We start from the raw sequence: 24540 nt of genomic DNA, 5'->3' as shown, positions 1-24540 counted from the left end.
GCAAGTAAATTTCGTAAAAGAAAGCAAGTAGACATTATCTTGAATGACATGGAAACAAGCTCATCAGCTTCCTAGAAGAGAGCAATTGGAGAAAAGAAGAGGAAAGTGTTAAAGGGTGATAAATACATAAAGAGTATGCAATACAAACAAACAATGTCTGGAGTGTGTGATGTGATGTCTCTAATTTATGTCCGGAGGGACTAACTGGTTTTGGAATTCCTGGGAAACCTATTGGGCCACGCTTGGAGGAAATCAATGTGTTCATGCAAGGGCCACATTTTTTCTATTATGAGAATGATGCTTTTGCACCGAAGGATATTTGGAAGACAATATCCAAAATTTTCTATAGTGTGAAACCGAAGTTGGTGGATTCGAAGTACTTTTCGGCTTCCAGAAGACCAAGAGGTTATGTACACAATCTCCCAATAGAAGGGCGATTTCAAGCATTACCTCTCCCCCCATGACTATTGAGGAAGAACTTCCTCAGACAAAGGATGGCCTCCATGGGATCAAAGAAAAAAATTGAATTGCATAGACTCTAGACGATGTGGTGGTGTCCTTCGTGAAGAACTTTGCACTATAATTGAAAATTCACGAGGGGAACTGCAAGATAGTGAACAGAAATATATTCTTGAAAAGTGCGAAGAATGGAACTTGGTTTGGGTGGGGCCAGGTTAGGTGGCTCCTCTAGAGGTTGATGATATAGAAATTATATTAGGATTTGAAAAAGATCACACTTGTGGAACTTCGTGTGCGATTGATTGATTGTGCTATTTGGGTAATGCATTCCAAATAGATACAATTGCATACCATTTATATGTCTTGAAAGCATTTTATCCTGATGGCATTAAATTAAAGTACTTTCTCTACTATCTGGTATTGGTGGAGCAGAGGTTGCATTGCATCGACCTAGGATACATATTTCCACAAATACAACACAAGTTAAATGTATTCCAGGTCGATGCAAAGCAACCTTTGCTCCAGAGATCACCAAAAAATAGAGAAAGAACTTTAATTTAATTCCATTAGGATAAAAGGCTTTCAAGATAGATAAATGGTATGCAACTGTATCTATTTGGAATACATTACCCAAACAACGCAATCGATCAATTGCACACGAAGTTCCACGAGTGTGATCTTTTTCAAATCCTAATATGATTTCTATCTCGTCAACCTCTAGAGGAGCCACCTGACCTGGCCCCACCCAAACCAAGATCCATACTTCACACTTTTCAAGAATGTATTTATGTTCACTATCTTGCAGTTTCCCTCATGAATTTTCAATTATAGTGCAGAGTTCTTCACGAAGGACACCACCACATCGTCTAGAGTCTATGCTTTGATTTTTTTCTTTGATCCCATGGAGGCCAATAGTCCTTTGTCTAAGGAAGTGCTTCCTGAATAGTCATGGGGGGGAGAGGTAATGCTTGAAATTGCCCTTCTATTGGGAGATTGTGTACATAACCTCTTGGTCTTCTGGAATCTGAAAAGTACTTCGAGTCCACCAACTTGGTTCCACACTATAGAAATTTTAGGATATTTCCTTCCAAATATTCTTCAGTGCAAAAGAATCATTCTCATAATAGAAAAAAGGTGGTCCTTGCATGAACACATTGATTTCCTCCAAGCCTGGCCCAATAGGTTTCCCAAGAATTCCAAAACTAGTTAGTCCCTCCGGACATAAATTAGAGACGTCACATCACACACTCCAAACATTGTTTGTTTGTATTGCATACTCTCTATGTATTTATCACCCTTTAAAACTTTCCTTTGCTTTTGTCAAATTGCTCTCTTCTAGGCAGTCGATGAGCTTGTTTCCATGTCATTTCAAGATAATGCTTGCTTGCTTTCTTTTACGAAATTTAATTGCACACGAGTCTTCAGCTTGTATCTTCTGCTTCCGCACAAATATAAATTATAATTCATGCTCAAATGATAATTAAATAAAATACACATTTGTAAAGAAAATATTTTGTCATTGGATGTTACATATTATTTGACGGAAACATCCTAGACAATTCTTGGAGAAAGGAAACATCATTGATAACCTTTTTTTTCAAATAACACTGAATCAAATAAATTAAAAATGTTTTATGCAATTTTTAAAAGTAGAACTTGTTCAATGCTTTCATGCACTGACGGCAAAGCGGTCTGTCCCACAACATCTGATACTGTCGGAATTTCGACAACAACTAAAGAAACATCTGACAAGGATGTTGTATATCCGACATCACTTCCTTGTCAGATGGTCGTCGAGGACCAAACATAACAGCCGTCAAAATTCCGATCGTAATCCGTCGAAATTCCAACCGTAATCCATCGAAATTTTTGGCCGGGGGAGCAAATATAGCCACTATCGGAAGAGTTCATAACGTCGTTGGACTGCAGATGCAAATGGCATTGTCGGGAAAACTGACGACGAGTTTCCGATGGTTAAATTGGTCAGAAGTCCAATGTTGTGTCGTCGGACTTCCGACAATTAGCCGTCGAAAATTAGGCCCAAATATACTAGTGTATGGTTCCTCTCCAAGGAATTGAACTCCTCCTGCATAGCTGCATCCCACTCGGGGACACTTGAAGCTTCCCGAAAGGTCTGTGGATCGGAAGCTGTAGCAAAGAAGAGATGTGGAGCATGCTCAAATTGTGACCTTGTTCTTCTCTCATCTGAAGGATCACCAACCCAATCACCTGCTGACTCCAATGTCTGACGAGCCCAAAGAGGCCCAATAGCTGGAGAATGAGGAGAATCATCACCCTTTCAAGGATGACTAAGAGAAGGAGAAGATGAATCCTCGCCATCATCATCTGAAGTGGAGGAAGAAGACTCCTCAGAAGGATTAGGAGGATTAAAATCCTCAGAAGAACTGTCATCATGAAGTTGCAATGTCTCCATAAGAATGAAAGATGGAGAAGTGGTAGAAGAAGAATTGGAAGTATCCTCCTCAAAATGAACACTCCTCTCAATGAAAAGCCCATGTGTGGTAGGATGGAGAAGCCTGTAGCCTTTAACACCATCTGGATACCCAACAAATATGCAAGGCTTGCTCTGCAGATCCATAACCTTGCGTTTCTTTGCTGGAATGTGGGCCCATGTAGAAGACCCAAACACTCAAAAGTGTTTGATTGTCGGTTTCTGACTAGTCCAAGCTTGAAAAGGAGTTACCCCCTTCATAGCTCGATGATGAACTCGATTCTGGATATAACATGCACAATTGATGGCCTCTGCCCAATACTGAGGTGCCAATGATCTGGAGTGGATCATACAATTAGCCATTTCCTTCAAGGACCGATTCTTATGTTCTGCAACTCCATTTTGTTATGGAGTGTAGGGAACTGTGTGTTGAAGATCAATGCCTTTTGAGATACAAAACTACTCAAACCTCTGGTTGACATATTCCCCCCATTATTGGTGCGCAAAACCTTGATGGTTTTCCCTCATTGCTTCTCTGTAAAGGCTTTGAATTCCTAAAAAGACTCAAAGACCTCAGAATTTTGTTTGAGAAAATATACTAAGGTGTACCGAGAAAGATCATCAATGAATGTCAAGACATATTTGGCCCTACTGAAAGAAAGATTTGGAAATGGTCCTGCTAAATCACTGTGTACTAGCTCCAAAAGTTGTGTGGCTCTCCATGCTTTGCCTTTATCAAACTTTTCTTTAGGGTGCTTACCAAGAATGCATCCTTGACAAACTCCATCAAGAAATCAAATAGAAGGAAACCCTATAACCATGTCATGTTGACTGAGCTGCTGCAAGTAGCGGTAGTTCAAGTGGCAAAACCGCTGATGCCACAAATGACTCACCTCATCTGAGTGAGTAAGAAATGCAAGTGAAGGAGAATCAGGAACAAAGTGAGAAAAGTGATACAGTCTGGACTGATGATTTGCCTTTCCCACTGCAATTGTAGACCCATTGGGCATCTCACTAATTACCACTGTGTCTGGAGTGAACTCAACCCGCTTGCTAGAGCCAGTGTGAGTGATATGATAGACATATAGGAGATTAGTTGACAAAGATGGAACACAAAGGACATCCTGAAATGTTCCTTCACCCACGTCAACAGACCCTCTCCCATGCACTTCAGCAGGAGTGTCATCACCCAATAGAATAGATGGCATAAAACATGACTCCAAGGAGGAAAAACTATCCTTTGATGAAGCCATGTGGTGCGAAGCACCTGAGTCAATAATCTAGGAATTAGACTGGGAAGCAACAACAACTAGGGCCTTGCCCTTTCTTTTCCCCTTACTTGTGTCCTTTGAAGATTCCTGAGATGAACTTGGTTTGACAGAATCAGGCACCTTGATGTTGTTCTTTCTAGAAGATGAGTCAAATGATCAATTTGCTTCTTTAGACATTTATGTTCATCATGACTAGGTTTCTTACAATATGAACACTTAGTTTTCTCCTTCTTGGGCTTGTCAGCCTTTGAAGAAGATGCATCATTAGTTGCTTTTGAAGTAACTGGCTTTTGTTCTTGCTTCTTTTCTCCTTGGTTCTTTTGTTTCTTTTCTTGCTTAGAAAGCCCACTTTGATCTTTTGTACCTTGGTTGGCAACCAAGGCTTGAGATTTAGAGGGCTTAATTGTGCCCATTTGAATCAGCTTATCCTATTCTTGTGTGAGTTCTTTTGCAAAATCATCAAGATAAGGCATTTTAAAGCTGGTTCCTAAGGCACTTTTTGTAGCATAGAAAGTAGACACAAAAATTGAATAGTTTGGACCAAGTTTGAAAAGAATGCTTAGAATCAATTGTGAATATTTCTTATCTATCCCACATGCCTTCAATTGCAATCTTGCAACCTTTAGTTTTGTGAAGAAGTCTTGAATTGTATCAAAATTACATGGATGTATCCCTATTAGCTCATTCTCCAATTGGTGTCCCCTTAACTCATCTTGTTTACCAAATAACCCTTCTAATGTTGTTCATACATCATTTGGAGTTGTAGAAGATTCAACATGAAAAAGAAGACTAGAAGATACAAACATACATAGAGTACCATAAGCTTCATCACATTTGTTAAACCATTTTGGCTTTTCTGCAATTAGTGTTGGTTCAGTTTCAAGTCCCTTAGTTACTCTAAACAACCCCAACTTCTTAAGATAGATTGTCATTTTTTATTTACACTCATAGTAGTTGTAAGGTGTGAGTATTGGTACAATATTTTGATCCATTTTAATGCTGAAAATAAGATTGATTGTGCAGGAAAGAGAGATGAAAAACTTAGAGAGAACACACTGGACCACCCCCCTTTGTACTAGATCAGAAATCACCCCCCCCATATATTATAATGTGACACTTTATAATTTAGTGCATTTACAATGCTGAAGTTATTTTCTAGAGTTTTACAAAGTCCAAAAAATGGACACAAATATTGATGGCAAAAATAATATCTAAAAATATGAGCATAAAACCAACACCAATGTATTCTACTTGAAAAAAATCCACTTTTAAAAAAAGAATGACCTGAATCCGAGATCATATGTGAAAGTTATAGTGGTTTGAAGTTCATAAAACGGGGACTGCTCTTCAGATCTGCTGATAAAACTTAGTTTCTAGAAAATTGGTAACTTCTAAGAAAGAATTGACTGCACCACTGCAAAGAGCACAAAAAAATACCCCATTTCAAAAAAAAATTGCACTGAAAAGTAACTCCGTATGATTGAGAAAACCTCATTTGAAGATCAGATGCAAAAATAAAAAACTGCAATGGTGAGGGGTTTGGCTGAAGCTTTCCAACATGATTTTCAAAATATCCATTAAGTGAATAAAAAATCTGGCAACAACCCAGATGGTTTTTTCCAGCAGCAAAACAAACCCAGAAAGCGTTTTCTTCATCACTTTCGGAAGATGCGGCCACAACGTTAAAAAAATGCCTTAAACAAGGAAAAAATGACATGCAAAGCTTCTGGTTTCCGATCTACGCACACTTTACATGAAAATAGAGGTTTTTGGGCTTTCCAAACACAAAGGAAAGGTCTGTTAGGCCTGAAAACACAGTATTTGAAAATTTCTTCACAAATCTAAGCTTCAAAAACCTTGTTTTACAAAAAAAAACATATATGTAAAACAATATTACTGGATCTTCATAAACCTTTGCTAGTTTTTCATCATGCAAAATGCAAAAGAAAACACAGTAAGATTGTACAAGATCTCTACAATAATCTAATATTTCAAAACAAGCTCTGATACCATGTTAAAATATGAGAAACAAATTACAACCCAGAATTGAATTGAAAGAGATAGATCAAATAAATTGTAAATAAAAATGAAATAAACAACATAATAGTGATACCGAGAGAAAACTGATGTGAAGTGTTCCAAGGCAAAATAGCATCAGATTACTATCTCCAACTATATGAAAATACAAGCAAGGTAGCATGTTTATATAGACTCAAGAGAGGGGTGGAGGTGGCAATACCAACCAAGGAGGATAGACCACCATGATGGTCTAAACATAGTAAATACTTCTCCTCATAGCATGTCGACACCTCGATACCCACTTGTCTTAAGTAAACATGTTTTATTAACCTAAGCAAACTTAATTAAAGTGTAGGAAAAACCTAGGAAAAGGGAAAATAATAAACCCAAATAGGAAAATAAAAACCTACACTAACATCTTGACCTAAGAACATCAAATATTTCAAGTGAAAAATCTATGGTAAAAAATCTAATGAATACATTTGATAGTGTGAATTCCACTTCATGCACCAAAGATGGTGATGTCACATAGATGTAATAATTAGTTGACTTTGACCACATATCAGATCTAGTTCAACGAGGTAGTATAGATGCATAATTCAATAAAATTTAATATTTTATCTTATTTTGTATTGTTGACTAGATTCATCTAATTAAATGCACAAATTAATGTAAGGCATGTTTGTGCAATTATTGTAGGTGAAGACAATGAAGAAGGAACACATTATTTGTGTCATTGTGTTGAGGAAAAAAAGAAATTGGAGGCACTTATCATAATTTTGACATTGCATCCCTTTCAAGTATACTCAAATTCGACATACTTTCAAGGTGGAGGTTCTCTTTTCCTTATGGAAAGATAGGAATTCAACAGTTTCTGCTCACTACTCTCTTGATACAAATGTTTTGCTTTATGCTAAAGCTATTATTTGATTTAATGTTATGTTACAAATTTAAGTTTGGGCCAACATAGTGACTCTAGAGGTGGATCACCTCTAGGAGCAATACCCCATGCACTGTTGTCAGGGTGCCCCCAGACACTTGTGCCTCTTGTGGGTGTTCTCCGCTTCCTGGCCAACATCAAGGCCAAAGCTTCTCTATTCAACGCCCTTGGTCTCCTAGGTCCTAGGCTCCTCGTTATCATTCTAGTAGTAGGAGTGTCCTAGCTAAGCATCGCTTTATCTTGCCCCCTTTTGGGGGCATCACTTTTGGGTGGCCTTTTGGGGAGCATGTACAAATATAGATTTTAGTCTTGGCAATTTTTCGACCCGCAATAAAGACAAAGATAAAGATAATGAAGATGATAAAGTTGATGAGGGGTGGTCTCTTGCTCACGTCACCTTAGAACCTATTGATGTATAGGGCAAATCGGATGATCGAGACCCTCCATGTCCTCCTTTTGAAGTTGCTCTCATTGCTTAAGTGACTTTCTGGGTTGTTATTTCATACTTTCCAAGCTACTCTTGTTTGAAACTTTGAGGTGTTATATAGTATCCACCCATCTTTTTTTCAAATAAGTGTATTATCATCTATTAATAAAATCTGACTCACTCATTCATAAAAAAATTAAATTCAATAATTTTAAAAAAAAATTAAAAAAATATACAATATAAATAAATAAATGAAATTAAATGTCTCTATCATGATATTCGTTGACGTATTTTACATAACTTTTGTATCTTACCTAGTAATATTGTCATCAGTCATGGAGCGCCGAGTTTTTCCATTTTTCTCACGCGAAGATGTTCCAGAAAAAAATATTAAACCCTCGCCAGCGGTGCATTGGATGTATTTGTTCACGTCGAACATCCTAGAGAATCTGCGAGATTGTGAAAGCGCAAGCAATAGCTTTAGAACAGATGAAATCTCTGTGATAAAATCCCAGTTTAAGATAAGTTTCTTCGGTCATTTTCTTATTCATTGGCCCAAATAATTGAAAATCAATTAGTTTTAGGTTAACATTTGCGAGATGGAGAGAACCATGGATGATGGTGGCGAACCTTTCCAGTGTCAGATCTGCCTGGAAATTGCGTACAAGCCTGTTGTTCAAGCCTGCGGTCACATCTTCTGCTTTTGGTGTCTTCACCGTGCCATGGATTCTTTGGACACATCGCATTGCCCTCTCTGCAGAAGTCCATATCAGCATCTGCCCAGAGTGTGTGAATTGCTTCATTACCTTCTTTTGAAAGCATTGCCAAAGGAATATAAGGAAAGGGCTGAAGAGGTCTTAGAACAGGAGAGAGAAATGGGTACTTTCTCTCCTCAGTTGGGTACTCTGGATTTGAATGGTCAAGAAAGTAAGGTCTTGGAATTGGAGAAAGAAAAAGGCACTCTCTCTTCTCAATTGGGTACTCTGGATTCTAATGGTGAAGCAAATGAGGTCTTTAAATGCGAGAAAGAAAAGGGCGCTTGCTCTCCTCAACTGGTTACTCTGGATTTGAATGGTCAAGTAAGTGCAGGAACTTCTATTTCAGAAAGGAAGCTTAGGGTAAGCGATGCTTTGTGTGCCCATTGCAAAAAGCTAATTTATCGTCCCACAGTACTCAATTGTGGGCACGCATTCTGTGAATTATGCGTTAATTATAATGTTTTTCAAGGAACAACTCTTAAATGCCAAGTTTGTCAAAGCTTGCACCCTGCAAAATCATGGGCTGTTTGTCTGGAGCTGCATCACTTCTTACAGAACATGTTCGCAGTGGAATATGCAGAGAGAGAGAAATCAATGCTTGTGCAAAATAAACAACCTAAGGAGGAGTCCCCAACTGATGAGACAGCTGAGGCGTCATGCCAAAAGGAAACAGTTATTCATGTCGGAGTTGGATGTGATAACTGTGGGCTCTATCCCATCATGGGAAAGAGGTATAAATGTAAAGATTGTAGCGAGTCTGTGGGATTTGATTTGTGCGAAACATGTTATCAGTCTCAGGCAGGTTCATGGATTGTTGGTAGGTTTAATCAACACCATAAAGCAGAGCATCAGTTTGAGATGGTTGCAGGAGAAACGCTAGAAGGAGGTATATGGGTAGATGGAGATACAGGACAGCGTATATATGTTTTAATGAGCTAAAAGCACTCAAAAGGCTATGTTGCACGGGTAATCTTCTCCATTGTTGAAGTTATATAGATTTTCTGATTTTATATTATGTTTGCAGTAAAATACAAAGTTAAAGTTGGGCAGGGGAGCCATGGAGGAGGCCGCTGCTTCTATTTATATGTTTCAAATGAACCCATTCAATCTGTTTAAGTTTAAAACTCCTTGTAAATTTCAGGAGCAGCTATTGCATAAAGAGACTAATTTCGAACCAAACCAGCTGTTGAAGGCTGATAGTTTGCCGATTTTAGGATTGTAAGAGTTTCTTGTTGGGGAATTACAATAGTTTATTTTGGAGGAATTTCATTTTTGAAATATGACAATAATTAATTTTTTCTCCAACACAAAGGTTGAAATTCACAGAGCTGTACAGGAGCAAACTCAACAGTTCTTAGGGGATTTGATTCTGGGTTTTCGTTGTGGTATTGCTCTGACATTACTTTGTAAAAATTTACTATTAATTATTAGTAAAAAAATTGAAAACACAGCAGCAGAGCAGAAAATGGAAAAAAAATTAAAATTTCATGGCCCCTCTATGGGACCACTAGGATAGTATTAAAAATGTTCTTAGGTAGTTTCAATGGAAAGCAGTCCTGGAATTTTACTGTCAACCTTATCTGGCAAATGGGAATTTCATGACGGTTTTATCAGTTATCTGCTTGTCAATTTATGTTTTAAGTAAATTTGTAGATTGAAAACTTTTAGTTCTAAGAAAACTGTTTGTGCTTCCATCAAATGAAATTATGTTACTAGTTTATTCCAATCAGGGAAGTCTAAGGAAATGAAACAAATCTAACTATATAACTTAAATTTATTCTTTGCATATTACCCTGCTCCATAATAGTATCTCCGAAAGCTACTTTTAACTAATGTATTAAACATTTGTTGTTTGAAAGTAGATAAATGGATTGGAGCTGGAGATGACGAGAGAAGGGCACTGCTTCCTACTTGTTGTGACCATTTCACACATCGCCCCATTAAAATGGGGACCCTCTTTTTTTTTGCTCGTTTTGCCTGTTTTTCGCTTTGCTTTTTAGGGTTTTGGTTTAGTGTGCTAGTTGTCTGGATTAGGGTCAAGCCTTAGGGTTTCTGTTACTGTGTTTTTCAGGCCAGAGTCCAGTCCAATTTTGAGTTTTGAGAGCTTCCTCCCGTAGGATGCAATTTTGAAATAAAGTGAATTCGCCAGAGGCTAAGTGAGTTGGTCTAGTTCCAGTTGAATTTTTGGATGCAACTTCAAATTTGTCTAAGTGTTAATAAGGGAATTGTGAATTTTGTCCAATTGAGTGATTTTGACCAAATTTTGAAAATTTTGATATTTGATCCCGAGTATTGGAAAGGTCTTGTTTTTGCCTTGTGAAGTGATTAAAATCTTGAAATCTTGATATTTTAGCCTGTAGGAGCAAAATCGCTCCTGTCCCTCAGTGAAGGACCGGAGCTCGTTTTTCAAAATCTTACTGTCCTTGCAAGATCATGACGATTTTTGGATTGGAAGAGATAAAGGGAGGCATGTTCTTTCCGTTGAATATAATTTGAAGAATTTCACAAGCATGAAAAGGTGCCAGGAGTAAAAATCGCTCCTGTCCCTCAGTGAAGGACCGGAGCTTAAAATCAAACATTGCCTTGTCCTCGCAGGATTTCAACGATTTGACGATTTGAGGAGAACCAAGGAAGTACATTTCATCAGTTGAATATAATTTGAAAGCGCAAACATGAGGAAAAGGGACCAAAAATGCAAAATCGCTCCTGTCCCTCAGTCAGGGACCAGGGCGAAATTCAGTGATAGCTCCTGTCCCTCTCCCAGGGACCAGAGCGAATTTCCTCATAGGGCAAAATTTGAGCCAAGATCAAGTAAGTTTTGAGTTTGAAGCAAACAAGGAAGGTGTAACGAACCCGTTGAAGACAAATTGAAGATTGCAAGACACCAAAACGAGGCTCATATTGTCCTAGGCGCTCCTGTCCCTCAGCCAGGGACCAGAGCGATTTCCTCTTTAGATCAATTTTTACCAAGTTGAAACGAACTCTATGCCAAGGTTAAGTGAAAGAAGACACAACAAGTCCGTTGAAGATAATTTTGGAAGTTGGCAAAGTGTGATTGAGCCTAGAACATCAAGTTCGCTCCTGTCCCTCAGCCAGGGACCAGGGTGAAATGTTAGTTATATTGCCTTCCACTCAAGTTCAAGTCACTCCAAATCAGCATACAAGGATGCAATGACGTTTTGAGGTGTCTTGACGAAGAACGAAGTTACAAAGACCGCCAAGGATGAAGGATTTGCACTAGAAACCTAAATTCGCTCCTGTCCCTCTCCAAGGGACCAGAGCGAAATATTCAAATGTGTCCAAATTCAAGTTGCCAATCACATTTCATATGTTCGAAAGGGAGTAAGGAACATCATTTTGCGTCTTGAAGTTAAGTGCAAATCAAGATGATGAAGGATTTATGCTATATACCTAAATTCGCTCCTGTCCCTCAGTTAGGGACCAGAGCGAAATTTCTAAACATGCTTAAGTTTTGAATGATAATCACATTTTGAGTGTTCAAGAAGGATCAAAGGACACCGTTTTACATTGTGAAGGCAAGTGCGAGTTGACAAGAACAAGGATGAGCCCAAGACATCAAAATTCGCTCCTGTCCTTCAGTGAAGGACCATGGCGATATTCATTATACTAGCCAGTTCTTTCAAAAATCGCGCTAAGTCAAGGTCGTGCAAGGTTGCAAAGGGTCAAAGTGTTCTTAAGAAGACAATGTGCAAAGAAGTTAAACATCAAAAGGTGATCAAATTGAGCCAAGAGACAAAATCGCTCCTGTCCTTCAGTCAAGGACCAGGGCGATTTTCACAAAACACTCATTTTCCTTCGAAGATCATGTCAAAGCAAGATTATATAAGGTTGAAAACGCCATTTGGAAGGCGATGAACAAGAAGCAAAGGTTACAAGATAGCAAATTTAGGCTAGAGCACAAAGATCGCTTCTGTCCCTCACCAAGGGACCAAGGCGAAAACTATTTAAGCATCAAAATGCCTTGCTAAGGACGAACAAAATGGGCATGGAATGGAGGAATAACGTCATTGCTTGCCTCATGATGAAGATTGGCGATCAAAGAAGCTAAGATCAAGGAGAAGACACAAGGTTCGCTCCTGTCCCTCACCAAGGGACCAGGGCGATATTAGCTAAATCATTCATTTTCCTTCAAAAGTCACGTCAAAGCAAGATTATATAAGGTCGAGAATATCATTTGGAAGGTGACAAACAAGAAGTGAACGTCAAAAGATCACCAATTTGAGCTAAAAATGGAAGTTCGCTCCTGTCCCTCGGTCAGGGACCAGGGCGATAATGGTCATAAGGGGTAGTCGTCTACGAAATCAAGTCAATCGAGCTCAAGATCCTTGTCGAAGATGTCAATTTCAACGTGAAGATGAAGATTTTGAACGTAAATGGCGAGAGATTCAAGACTAAAATGATAGTTCGCTCCTGTCCCTTTCCCAGGGACCAGAGCGATATGGTTCATATCTTTCCCTCTTCCAAGTTTTGGCGCTAACACAATTTTTTAATCATATTAAATGCTAAAATCGATAAAATTTGAATATTCAAAAATTAGCATTTAAAATTTGCGCATAGCGTTTAATTAATTAATTTTGCCTATTTAGAAAATCGAAAAAATTAATTATAAAGGCATTAAATTAATTAATTATTAATAAAAAGTGGGGCGCTTGGGGTTTATTTGTTTTATTTTACAAAAGTCGGCCTTTAAATTTATTTTAAAATTTGTTTTTAATTGCTATATTTTGAAAGTCGGCCTTAAGGTAATTGGAGAGGTAAGCGCCTATAAAGGAAGGGTGGTTTGTTTCATTTTCAAACCATCATTTAACATCCTTCACATGCGATTTTGGAGAAGATAAAGAGGTGTGCGAATTGTGTTTAAAGAGTGCGAGTTTCTATTCAAAGTGGTGCGAACATCATCAAAGGGGAGTGCGAACCTTGGTTAGAAGTAAGGCGAACTTGCTATCATCACGTCAAAGACCCCCCAAAGAGGTGGCGAATTGCTAAGGTGGACGTTCGTTTAAAAAGAGATCACGTTGAAGCCATCAAACTTCGATTTTTGCCTAGGCGATTCTCTTTATTTTGCATTTTTAGAGTTAAGCTCTCAAGAGAGGTATGGCAATGTGATCCCTTGTTTTAAGTTTTGAATTTTGATCGTCATAGCCTTGAATTTTGAATTTTGAAATTTTGAATTTCAGTAGCTCAATCGTTTTTAGGAAATGATAACTCAAAGACTTATCATGAAGTTTCCTAAAATTAATCTTTAATCTAATCTATGTTATGCATTGCAAAATCTAGTTACTTATTATGAAATGTTGTGTAGGTATGGCAACCCCGAAGGCAGGAGTATCCACCAGCCGTCCAGCTCTCATGAAGGAGGATCAAAAGAACGAAGAAGTGGAGACCAAGATCGTGTCGAAGTGGAGCAACATTGGAGATACCAACTTGGGCAACTTCAGTACGAAGAAGTTTCGAGAGGTTCCTTACATTGGCAAGCCATCACCTGTCGCTCGGAGGATTATTGAGAGTGGCATCATTAAGGCGGCCGACTTTCCTCCTGCAGTCCAGTGCCATGAGTTGATGATCGAGTGTGCTCGTCATTATGATCCTCAGTCCAGAACGATCGTGTCTAAGGAAGGCAACACTTTAGCTTATCTTTCCGAGGAAGCTATAAGTGAGGCTTTCCATCTTCCAGAGCACAGGGATATGGTCTACAAGAGCATAGAAGGAGCCAGGTCCATGTACGAAGATGATCCAGATGCTTGCCTAAGTATCATCAACAAGAACTGGTTACTCAAGAGTCGTCCTCGCCTGAGCAAGATCCCGAACACACCACATAGGATCGATTTCCAGGAGGAGTACAGAGATTTGATTACGATGCTCAACCGAGTCACAGGAGCCCCTCAGGCCTTCTACTTTGAGAAGTGGATGTTCTACTTCATCCAGGTGATAGTGCAGGGAAAAGGAACAATTCATTGGGCTAGGATGATTAGCCATTGCTTGGACGTACAGTTGAGGAGACTCAAGGCTACCAAGTCCTTCCACATGAGTTCATACATCATATATGCCTTGATCAGGAGTTTTGAGTACGCAGGACTACCTCACAGAGGAGTGATTGGGAGAGGACCCGACGAGGTCAGAGTTTGCGATTCTTATGTTCACTTGCATCATCCGCTAGGAAGTAACTACAAGCTAGTTAATGATACCTTCACGATGAACATCACAAGGACGTTACAAGGTGGGATTCACAACAGATTATCTCAGGATGCACAGGAGCTAGTAAAGAGGTACGGTGCTTGGTTTATCCAATTTCCGAAATTCACTTATATTAGAGTGCATGGATGTCCTTCACCTCCATACATGTTGCCGAGATATCCGACAGACAGAATAGTGTTACTTGAGGTAACAAGACAGTTGGCAGCTTATGCGAAGGCATTCAGACACAGACATGGGAATGGAGTTCCTGTACCTATCATATTGGGCAATTCAGTTGAGGTATGTCCTAATGCTTTAGCCATGGATGACGCAGAGAAGGAGTTAGCCTTGTATTCATTTTCATTCTTTGCCTTGAGAGAAAGCTTTGACCCACATGGATATATAGAAGAGACAGTCGGTAGGAAATTTAAGCATGAGTTTCAGATAGAAGATTTTATGATGAATCTCTTAGACGATCTTGAAGTGAAAAGAAAGATGCATTCTAGATTGCCTTTGGATTTCATCAGGAAATGCAAGATTTACAGAGTGGCCGACCAAGCTCAGGACAATGGCAGACATCTCCAGTCGTCCTATGATCGAGAAAGCAAATCAGTAAGGTTAGATTGGAATGAGCCTGAGGTTGTGGATTTAGATGCTTTGATGGCTCCAGTCTTGTCTTGTACTCGTAGATGGGTTGACGTACAGCATCAGAAGTTGAGAGAACAGGGCATAGCTATGACTTTCACCTTGGAAGAGAAACCAGCTGAAGGTGGAGCAAGTGTAAGCGAAGGTAATCCCAATACCAGAAATACAAGTGAAGGCAACCTTCGAAGCGCAAGTGAAGGTGATCTCCATCCAAGAGGCTCGAAGAGGAAAGAGAGACCTGAGAAGAGAGAATCTTCCAAGAAGAAGCAAGGGGCCAATCAAGATCGTTCATCTGGCACATCTTCTCGACAAGAGAAAAGGGCACTTGAAGTGGAAGAGTCTATGGAATCGATGGTACAGAATGATAGACCGGAAGAGGGACAGGCACCTCAAGGGTCACCAAGTGGATCTCTCCAAGATTATGAGTTACATGAAGACAAGAACAATGACGAGGTAACATCTCCTCCCAGAGAAGAAGAAATATTGCATAAAGAGATACAGGTTAGAGAAACAAGATCTGCCATCCCAGATTGGTTGAAGGAAAGATTAACAAAGGTAATTGTGATCGAGGACGAGGACAATGTGATTGATTTAGAGAGCCTTGTTGGACATTCCCAGGAAGTGACAGAGAAGAGGAAGGCTACCAAGATGTCCAAGATGATTAGAGATGAGACTGGATCCAGAAAGTTACAGATAGCTACACCGGCAGTGGACAAGTATGAAGGTGAGATCCTAGCAGAGGAATATGATATAGAGACATTTGAGCTAGGTCCATCCACAGCCGAACAGACGATGGATGATGCTACCGATTCATTTGAGGCATTGAAAGACAAGCTTAGAGAAGAAATGGAGAAAAATAGGAAGCTTGAGAGAGAAGTCGGTGCATGGAGAACATATTTCAGCCATCTCAATGAGCCTTTGGGACGTCAGGATCCAGCAAGATCACCCGTACAGGCACTTCCCCTTCAATCAATCAGTGAGGCAGAGAGATTCAGGAGTATGGTCCACCGTATGAGTACTTGGATGGACAAATCTCATACAGTTACCGTAGAATTTGCAACAAGGATGATGAAGACCATTCATAGGGCTATTCAGGTTCTTGAGATCATCCACAACTTGATGATAATGGTAGCCGCTTTTGCCCATACCAAAGATGTTATCATTCCTGTCTTGCGAGTAATCAGACAAACATCAAGGAAGGTCTTAGCACAGGAAAAGATCATGGACGGAGGACCTCACAGTTTACTTCAGTGGTCAACCTTACTCCAGATGAAGGAAGTTCTCTTTGAAGACATTAGTACTAGATGTAGCCATGTTGAGGAGGTGATCAACCCGATCCAGGATAGAGTATTTGAGGTACTACGTATCATTCTTGGCAGGAGGATCGAAGTTGAGACAGATGTGGATTTGCAGGAATTGGAGGATAGAATCAAGGTCATCTTTTGCAAGGACGCTAATATCACAGATGAGCAACAGGACCAGATGTTTGCTACCATGCTCCTGATTGAAAAGACTAAGGAACTTGAACCTGAATGGGACGCAGCTCTTCTCGAGGCATTTGATCAGGTCATCCACTTGGAAGAAAGAATGAAGAATCTTCCCGAGATTCCAATTGCTGAGATCGAAGGAATCGTATCAAGATTCATTGCATATGCTAAAAAGGAGCATTGGAAAGGGAATAAGATTCTAGATGAGAGGTTGTTATAGATGACATGGCACCTTAATTGTCATTGGTCTATGTCTCCTAGGTTTTTGTGCCAAATTTAATATTTGGCTATGCATTTAATATTGTTCAGTAAAAAGGAGGCTATTTGTAACAAACCCTAATTAGGGTTTAGGTGTCATGATCTTGACCGTTGATCTGCTTTTTGATCTGGACCGTTCATTGTAATTGAGGATGCTATTTATACCCTCATTTCATTTCATTTTCATAATTAGATATCAGAGAGTTAGAAATTATTGATGTATTAGAGAGATTAGAGTTTAGAAGCAATTTACTTTTGTAGCAAGATTGAGCTTTGAAGAAAGAATTCAAACAATTGTTGTACATGATGACTTTGAGATCAATGAAATATTGAAGTTATGGTGTTTTGTTGCAATTCTCTTGGTTATCTTCATGGTTGTTCATTTTTCTTGAATCATTCTCAATCAAAGTAGTGTGTTAATTCGAAGGACAAAGTGTTGGACTTGATCTTTGGTAGGATTCGCTTTCCAAACCACTAGCTTCTTGCTGATTGTAGGAACGCCTTGCGTGGTCGACTGGAGATATTTGAATCACTTAAACCTTCAATCATTGTTGTATCTTGGATATGTACCTTCGTGGTAGTGTCTTTGATCTTTGATGTATTGAAAATCATTTGTTACCTTAGAAGATCGCATCAATTTCAATTGAGTTGTTGATTTATGGCAATATTGAAGTTGGTAGAATCTCACCAAGTCTTGTTCGCATTGAGTCATTCTTAGGGTTAGACTAGATTAGACCTCTTGAAAACCGTACTCTTTTGTCATTTTTTGAAAGCTAGTTTAGTTCAGAAAATCTTCGGCAACGTAAGGCCCCTTGATGATACAGCAAATCACAACGACCACTGGTGCTTATCCACACGTAGAGACCCTACTAAAAAGAACATTGGAGTCATCCTAACTGATCCTTCTTGCGATATCTTCAGCAGTTAGCGACTTTATTCAAGAGAAGATAAGATGCCTTTGGGTATTTTATTCTGTGTATGATTGTGTACAAAATACACGTCAACACTACTATATAAAAAGCCTCTTAATTTTTATAGAAATAAAGATTTAGAAACAGATTGGACATGGAGATAAGAAGAAACAGCAATAGGAAAATTATGATTTTTATTAGAAATTAAGATTTGAGAAACAGATTGTATATAGAGATGAGAAGAGAAACACAAGACATAGTGTGGATTGTAGGCAGCGCATGTCTTGGAGATTTCATTAACTTACAAGAATTTCCTTGGAAAACTGCTATTTGACTTCCTATCAACTTGCAAAAATTTATACTCTTGTTCTCATTGTTCACTTGAACCTGCAAAACCCATTATCAATTAACAGAACAATATGAAGAAGGAATTCATAGGATCTATAACTGCAATTATAATAGTTTGGAAACCACACTCATCTTTATATCATCTTAGGTTTCAGACCATTAATATACATTTTGCTGAGGTATTTTGTCGAACTTTTAGTTTGCCTACTGAAGAGTTGCCTTATTCCCAAGAGTTAACATACTAACACAAGCTGAAACACATTAGCCAAGACGGAAGAGACTTTGTAAGCATGATACTGTTATATTTTTGTCAAAACGTCCACTGTGTTATCAACAATCTGTAATGTCCCCTATTTTTATTCCCATAGGTTAGAACGAATTTAATAAAGGAATATTGAGAATAAATGAATAATTGAAAAATGAGCCCAAAAAGCTGAAGTTTAGAGCTAATATATTTTAATTATTCATTATGTCTAATGATGGGGCCATTTTAAGTTGCAACGTTGTGTTTAGGAGGCTGTGGTCATGTTTATCTTCTTCTCATGCCAAGATTAGCTTGTTTATCTTCTTCTCATGCCAAGATTAAGTTTTTTATCTTTTAAGTATTACTAGCAGTGGTTGAGAATGGAAGGCTGCTATACAGCCGATCTTCATATTAACAAAATTAATATGATAAGCAAACTAATAAGTCAATGAAGTATTCAAACTAATATACAATATCTTCAGACTAATTCATAAGTTGAATTGGTTAGGGGAACAGCCATTTAATAATAGTCAAAGTTCAAAAAGAATGACTTGGCACAAGACAAAGATATTTGTATGTTTTTAAATAAATCGCAATGATTAATTATAAAAGGCGTGGATTAGTCAACACCACGTTTACCATGTTTCTTTTCAACGGTTGCAAACAATTAATATAACCATGGGTTGCAAACAAATGATACATGGGTTGGTGATGTGATGTGTCCTTTTGTTGGTCAAAAGACATACCTTTTAATACAGAAACGTATATATGAAGATCGATGGTGAAAAAATGGAGAAGGGGTATGTGGTGAGAATATAGGAGAAGGCTGTAAGAAGAAAAAGAGAAAAGCTGCGTATATGAGGGGAGATTATAAGTAGTCAATCATAGACAGAAGTGATTATATGAATATCATAAAAAGCAGCAATGATATAATAACTTAGCATTGATTATATCCTATAATGAAAAGCAGCGATATTTAGGAAATAAAAGTAATTTCCAAAGGCAGTGTTTCATAAGGAAGTACTAAAGACAATGATTCATGTTATATGAACTCGAAGAAAGTTTTAAAAGATTTGAGTTTAATTTAGAAAGGACAGCGATTGAAATAAGAATTAAGGTAATGTTCTTAACAAATGGTCATGACCTTATAAAAGGTTGTCTGTTCTAAGGGATGCCTCCCTTAATGAAAAGACACAAGGAGGATATAAGGGTAAAGAGAAGTTGGAGAGAAAGCAAGGTGGAAGAAGTGAGAAATGTGTGTGGAGTATGGAAATAAGAGAATATATTTAGGAGAGTGGGTTGTATGTGTGTTAGAAGATGATGGTTGGAATATATACACCAAGAGGATAAAGCATTATATAAAAGATTTCAGAAGAGTATATGAATTTGATGAGCAGGTTATAAGGAAGAGATTGTGACCTCTTTGTATCAGACTTGTGACCAGATCTATAGCAGTTTCAAAAATAATATTAAGAGCTTCATTGTGAAGAGAATCATGTGGCAGACCTATAGTCACTACATAGCATTTGAAGATCCAGGTGAAAGGGAGAACTTTAGCATGAGTTATAAAGGATCCTTTTTTTTATTACTCTATTCTGAAGGCCCAGTTGAGCAGCAGCAGTTTATAACATTGGGGCATATATTTCAAGTATAATAAAATGTCTTCAGAATTGATGAAATTATATTTATAAATATATTACAATTCTCACCTTAAGTTAGAATTGTTGTTTCAGGACTAAATTAAGGTATATCCCAAATGGGGACATTACATAGAATGTGGATGGCAAGCTTTTGAAGATTTGGCATCATGGCACCATAATTTTTCCACCACAAATCTACAAGGATAGCAATTGCCATTCATAACTAAGTAAGGATTTTAATAAATTTAATATTCAAATAAATAGTTAATTTAAATTAAACACATTTTTTTACTTGGTTGCAGAATGACTCTCCTATGAATGCAAAAATTAAAATAAAGTTCCCATCGACCACCTTATAACTTTGTATCTCATCAAGAATGAGTTCTCAATCAACCAATCTCTCAATACATGTGTTGAGGCCCAAAAAAAACTTTTGCATCTACTTCTAACTAAGTTGCTTTATGGGTACAAGATATAGGTATGCCGGTATGGCAATTTTTTTTTCCCTTGGGTATGGTATGTTTGGGTATGATGTATATATAATATATATTATTTATATACAAAAAATTTAAAGAAAAATACAGAATTGTAAAACTAAATACATTTGATAGTATGATACTTCATCATTGATCAATGCCAAATGCCAAAATGATAGTGATAAAGATAAATATTAAATGCTAATTGATAGTTTAGAATTTCAATATTATGTCATGTGACATATAATATATATCATATATGTCTAGGGTCACGATTCAAATGAAAATCATTATATATATGAGAAAAAAACCAGCTGCCCTTTAAAGTGCCAAAATGAGAAAAAGAGAGTGAAGAGATCAAAATGATGTTTGTATTGGGCAAAATGATGCTTTTAGGGTTGTTTAGGGTTTTATGGATGCAAAAATAAAAAAAATGTTGTGTTTTATTACTTTTTGGCGCTTAGTGGCTTTGGGTATCTGCAAGTATGCTTGGGTAGGCACAGTGTGCATCTGGACACCCTGGTTTCCTTGTGGTTACACGTGTGCCCATAGGTAACCTAGGGCATCTGGCGTACCCACAAGGAACTTGGGGCGTCCAGGATGCACCTTGGGCGTACCCTAGTGTACCCCCAAGTGAACCAATACTTAAACACACCTGGTATGGGTGCTTGGTATCTTAGGCTTTGAACGTAAGGGAGAAATCAAACTTGGGGTCGAAATATTAAGCAATAGCATTAATATGTTGGTGGAGTTGTTGGTTCCACATCTAATCAATTATGCACCATATGGGTTCATATTTGGTTTTTTAGATTTCTTGACCAATATAAATGTTGATATGCCTCTTTGGCCTTATCAATGGCCTCATAATTCATATAGATACCCAATAGTGTTTTCGTTCCCATCCATCCATTTATATTGAGGAGATAGTGAGATTTTATATGATTCAAAACTGCAACAAGGGAATGTGATAAATAGCAGCAAGACAACGACTAAGATGATTATTAGAAGCAGCGAATAAAGAGCCTTAAGGACCAGCGATTAGGAGTATTAAGGTGAAGCAATTAAGGTTATAATGGTTGTGATTAAGTTTGTTAAGGAGCAGCAAATATATTATGAAGTGCAGCGATTTATGGAAGATAGTAATTATGTATGTTAATACAAGGGCAGCGATTACAAATAAACAAAGATAAACTTATCTTAAATAAAATTTTGTTAATAATAGTCAAAAGGGCACGCGAAGAGGTATGTCTCATAATGAGACAAGACATATGTAAGAGAGGTCATCCCATGTAAAAATAGCAATCAGGTGTAATAATAAAGATATAAAAGAGATCAATCAATAGTGTGTGGAGAGAAATAAGAATAGAATATATATATATATATATAAAGATCTTCCAAGGAGAATCAAACAAAATGGAGCGATGGAGTGAATAGAAAATATAGATAAAGAGAACAATAAATATACGAGAGTATTGGTGTCTCCTGTGTGTTTGTGCCTATGAAGTTTGTAAGACAAGTTTATATAAGCTCTATTTTGTTGCGGTTTTCTGTGAATGATATTGTGCAATTGATGATATTGTGATTGTTAAAAGATAGTATTATATTGATTCACCTCTCCTTCTCAGTATTATCCCGTTCTCATCATTTAGTATTATGTTCCTAGGATCACTTTTGGATAGAGATTCCAATTTTTCATTTAGTTGAAAACTAATTTGTATTAGGAGCTTAGGTGGAAGAATGATATGACTCACTTCGGTCAAGAAAATCAAGTCTAGGACATTCAAGAGGCAGTAACACTGAGGCTTTTGGATGAGCTTGCAAAGGTTATCAATTCATGCTCTATATCTTTAATTTCAGATTTCTCACATTCATTTGTGGCAAAGTATGATGTCTTAGGAGAAGACGACTAGGCTCATCAGCATAAATGGATAGCAAGAAATTGAAAAACCTTGGAAACAGGTTTTCTATCTATGGCTGAAGATTTCAATATGCTTTGGAATTTCTAATGAGTTACATTGAGTATTTGACAGTGAAATTCGCTTCCCTATGTGATTATGAGAAGGAATTCCAAGATGACTATTTTGAAGAGCATGCACATAAAGAGGGTTTTTAACTAGTTCTAATTTGCTAAATCAGCAACCTATGTAGGGAAATTCAAATTGAACATACAAGAGCATAAAGAAAAAGATGTGAAGAATTATATGGTTCAATGTTTGCAGCCTATGAGTCAAATGTAGGAATCTGGAGAATGTCACTTCACACATGACTATGTTAATGGGGCAATCCAGAGTTTTGGTAAGCAGTTTGATAGAAAAAGATGTGAAGAATTATATGGTTCAATGGTTGCAGCCTATGAGCCAAATGTAGGGATCCGGAGAATGTCACTTCACACATGACTATGGTAATGGGGCAATCCAAAGTTTTGGTAAGCAATTTGATGTTTTTCAAGTTGATTTTAAATGTAACTTTTGGAGAGGGAATGCCATCAAATTCGGTAGTGCATTCCACAAACATGAATTAATGGCCAAAACTTCTACAAGGGGGACTAATTTCATATTCTTTAGAAAGTTAATGTGTGCTCTAAGAAAACATGACGATGCTACACAAGAAGTTTTTAGAAATATTAGAGAGTTAATTCTTTCGTTTCAGGATATTATGTTTGCATATTTGCTACGTGAGATTTGGTGCTTCTGTAGGTTTCTTATTACTGCTCCCGTATTGTGCTCGTACTATGTTAAATCAGCCCATACAATTGAAATCATTTTTTTTCAAGTTGAGGTGAAGGATGGGTTAGTTGACGTTTATTTCAGTTATGTATATCTTAACATTATGAGAGTGTAGATAAACTTCTATCAGAATGAATTGCCTAGAGTGCTGAGGTATGAATGTTTCTATTGTAGAATGCTAATGGCTGTTCCACTATTGTACCTTGACTCCTACACATCAGTCCATGAAAATGAAAACAACATCTCTCAAGCTGGGGTGATGTATGAGTTTGTTATTGTACATTTTTGTATTGTGCATTTCAACAATGTGGAGATGGAAGAAGATCTTTTCTCCCACGTGTACTTGTTATGAAGGATGTATTGATTGGTATTACAGTCCATTATGATGCATAAATCAGATTTATATCATTGGGAAAAGTTACAAGAGTTTTTGGTTCAGATGTCCTTATGACAATGCAAATACATAGTTGAGGGAAAGTTTGAAAAAGGGAGGTTATTGATGGATGAGGATTTGAAACTAAGCTAGCATGGATGTATTGGTTATGCCTTGAAGATTGCTGCAATGAAGGCCCACATCTCTAAGATTTACCAGAATGACGGGAAGGAAGTTGGACGAAGCTCCAATTAGGAAGCTCTAGATAAGCATTTTAGAAGATTGTTGATAAGCTTGGGAATCAGAGAGAAAACCTCATTAATTTATATATTATAGGGCTTGGATTACATGGATATTGCTGTTTATGTACATGGTATTGTCGCAAAGATATTTGAGACCTCAAGTTGGCACAATGTTCTTAGGTGAAAGATGCAACATCTCATAGGTACAAGATCAATATTTAATTTGCAGTTTGGCATGATTGGTCACATTGGCATTAGGATCTTGGAGAATCATGATTGCAATTGTTTGAGGACGAGCAATTTTGGGAAGGGAGAACTTGCCGTGTACCCTTTTCGAAAATAGCACTTCCTAACTTTGATAGGTTTCCACTGTCTCAAAATATAAGATAGGGTTATAGGATAATGTTGGAGAAAATAATCTTGATTTAGTATTTTATTTGTTTTGATGCAATTTCCATAATTTGAACAAATAAATATTAAATTAAATAATAAATGAATATCAAAATTGATCTCTTGGCCATTAGGTTTTCTTAGAGTTTTTTGGGCAACTGTTGAGTGAAAAATTGGTGAATAGATTATCTTTGTAACCATCGGAAGCTAATTGGTTATCAAGGATTTTTTGTCTCCCTTTTGAAATGCTTCATCATAATAGGAAATAAAGAGTCTTGG

The 24540-nt window shown here is 37.6% G+C and overlaps 1 protein-coding gene across 3 annotated transcripts; it reads left to right on the top strand.

Moving 5' to 3' along the window:
* Positions 1-7891: 7891 nt before the first annotated feature.
* Positions 7892-24191, top strand: LOC131050129 (E3 ubiquitin-protein ligase PRT1). 3 transcript variants are annotated; one of them, XM_057984292.2, is made up of 2 exons: positions 7892-9292; positions 23431-24191. In XM_057984292.2, the coding sequence occupies exon 1, from the start codon at positions 8168-8170 to the stop codon at positions 9263-9265; it is 1098 nt and encodes a 365-aa protein (XP_057840275.2). In that variant the 5' UTR covers positions 7892-8167; the 3' UTR covers positions 9266-9292; positions 23431-24191. The 3 variants fall into 3 exon arrangements, with proteins under 3 accessions (XP_057840275.2, XP_057840276.2, XP_057840274.2); XM_057984293.2 differs by lacking the exon at positions 23431-24191 and adding an exon at positions 10189-10222; XM_057984291.2 differs by lacking the exon at positions 23431-24191 and adding an exon at positions 9468-9774.
* Positions 24192-24540: the final 349 nt, after the last annotated feature.

Source organism: Cryptomeria japonica, chromosome 6, assembly GCF_030272615.1.
Source record: "Cryptomeria japonica chromosome 6, Sugi_1.0, whole genome shotgun sequence".
Classification (NCBI taxonomy): Eukaryota; Viridiplantae; Streptophyta; class Pinopsida; order Cupressales; family Cupressaceae; genus Cryptomeria; species Cryptomeria japonica.
This window is presented reverse-complemented; position numbering and strand designations above follow the sequence as displayed.

What these genes read in the sequence shown, in the direction of transcription:
- LOC131050129 (XM_057984292.2), top strand. Translation starts at nt 8,168, where the DNA reads ATGGAGAGAACCATGGATGATGGTGGCGAACCTTTCCAGTGTCAGATC.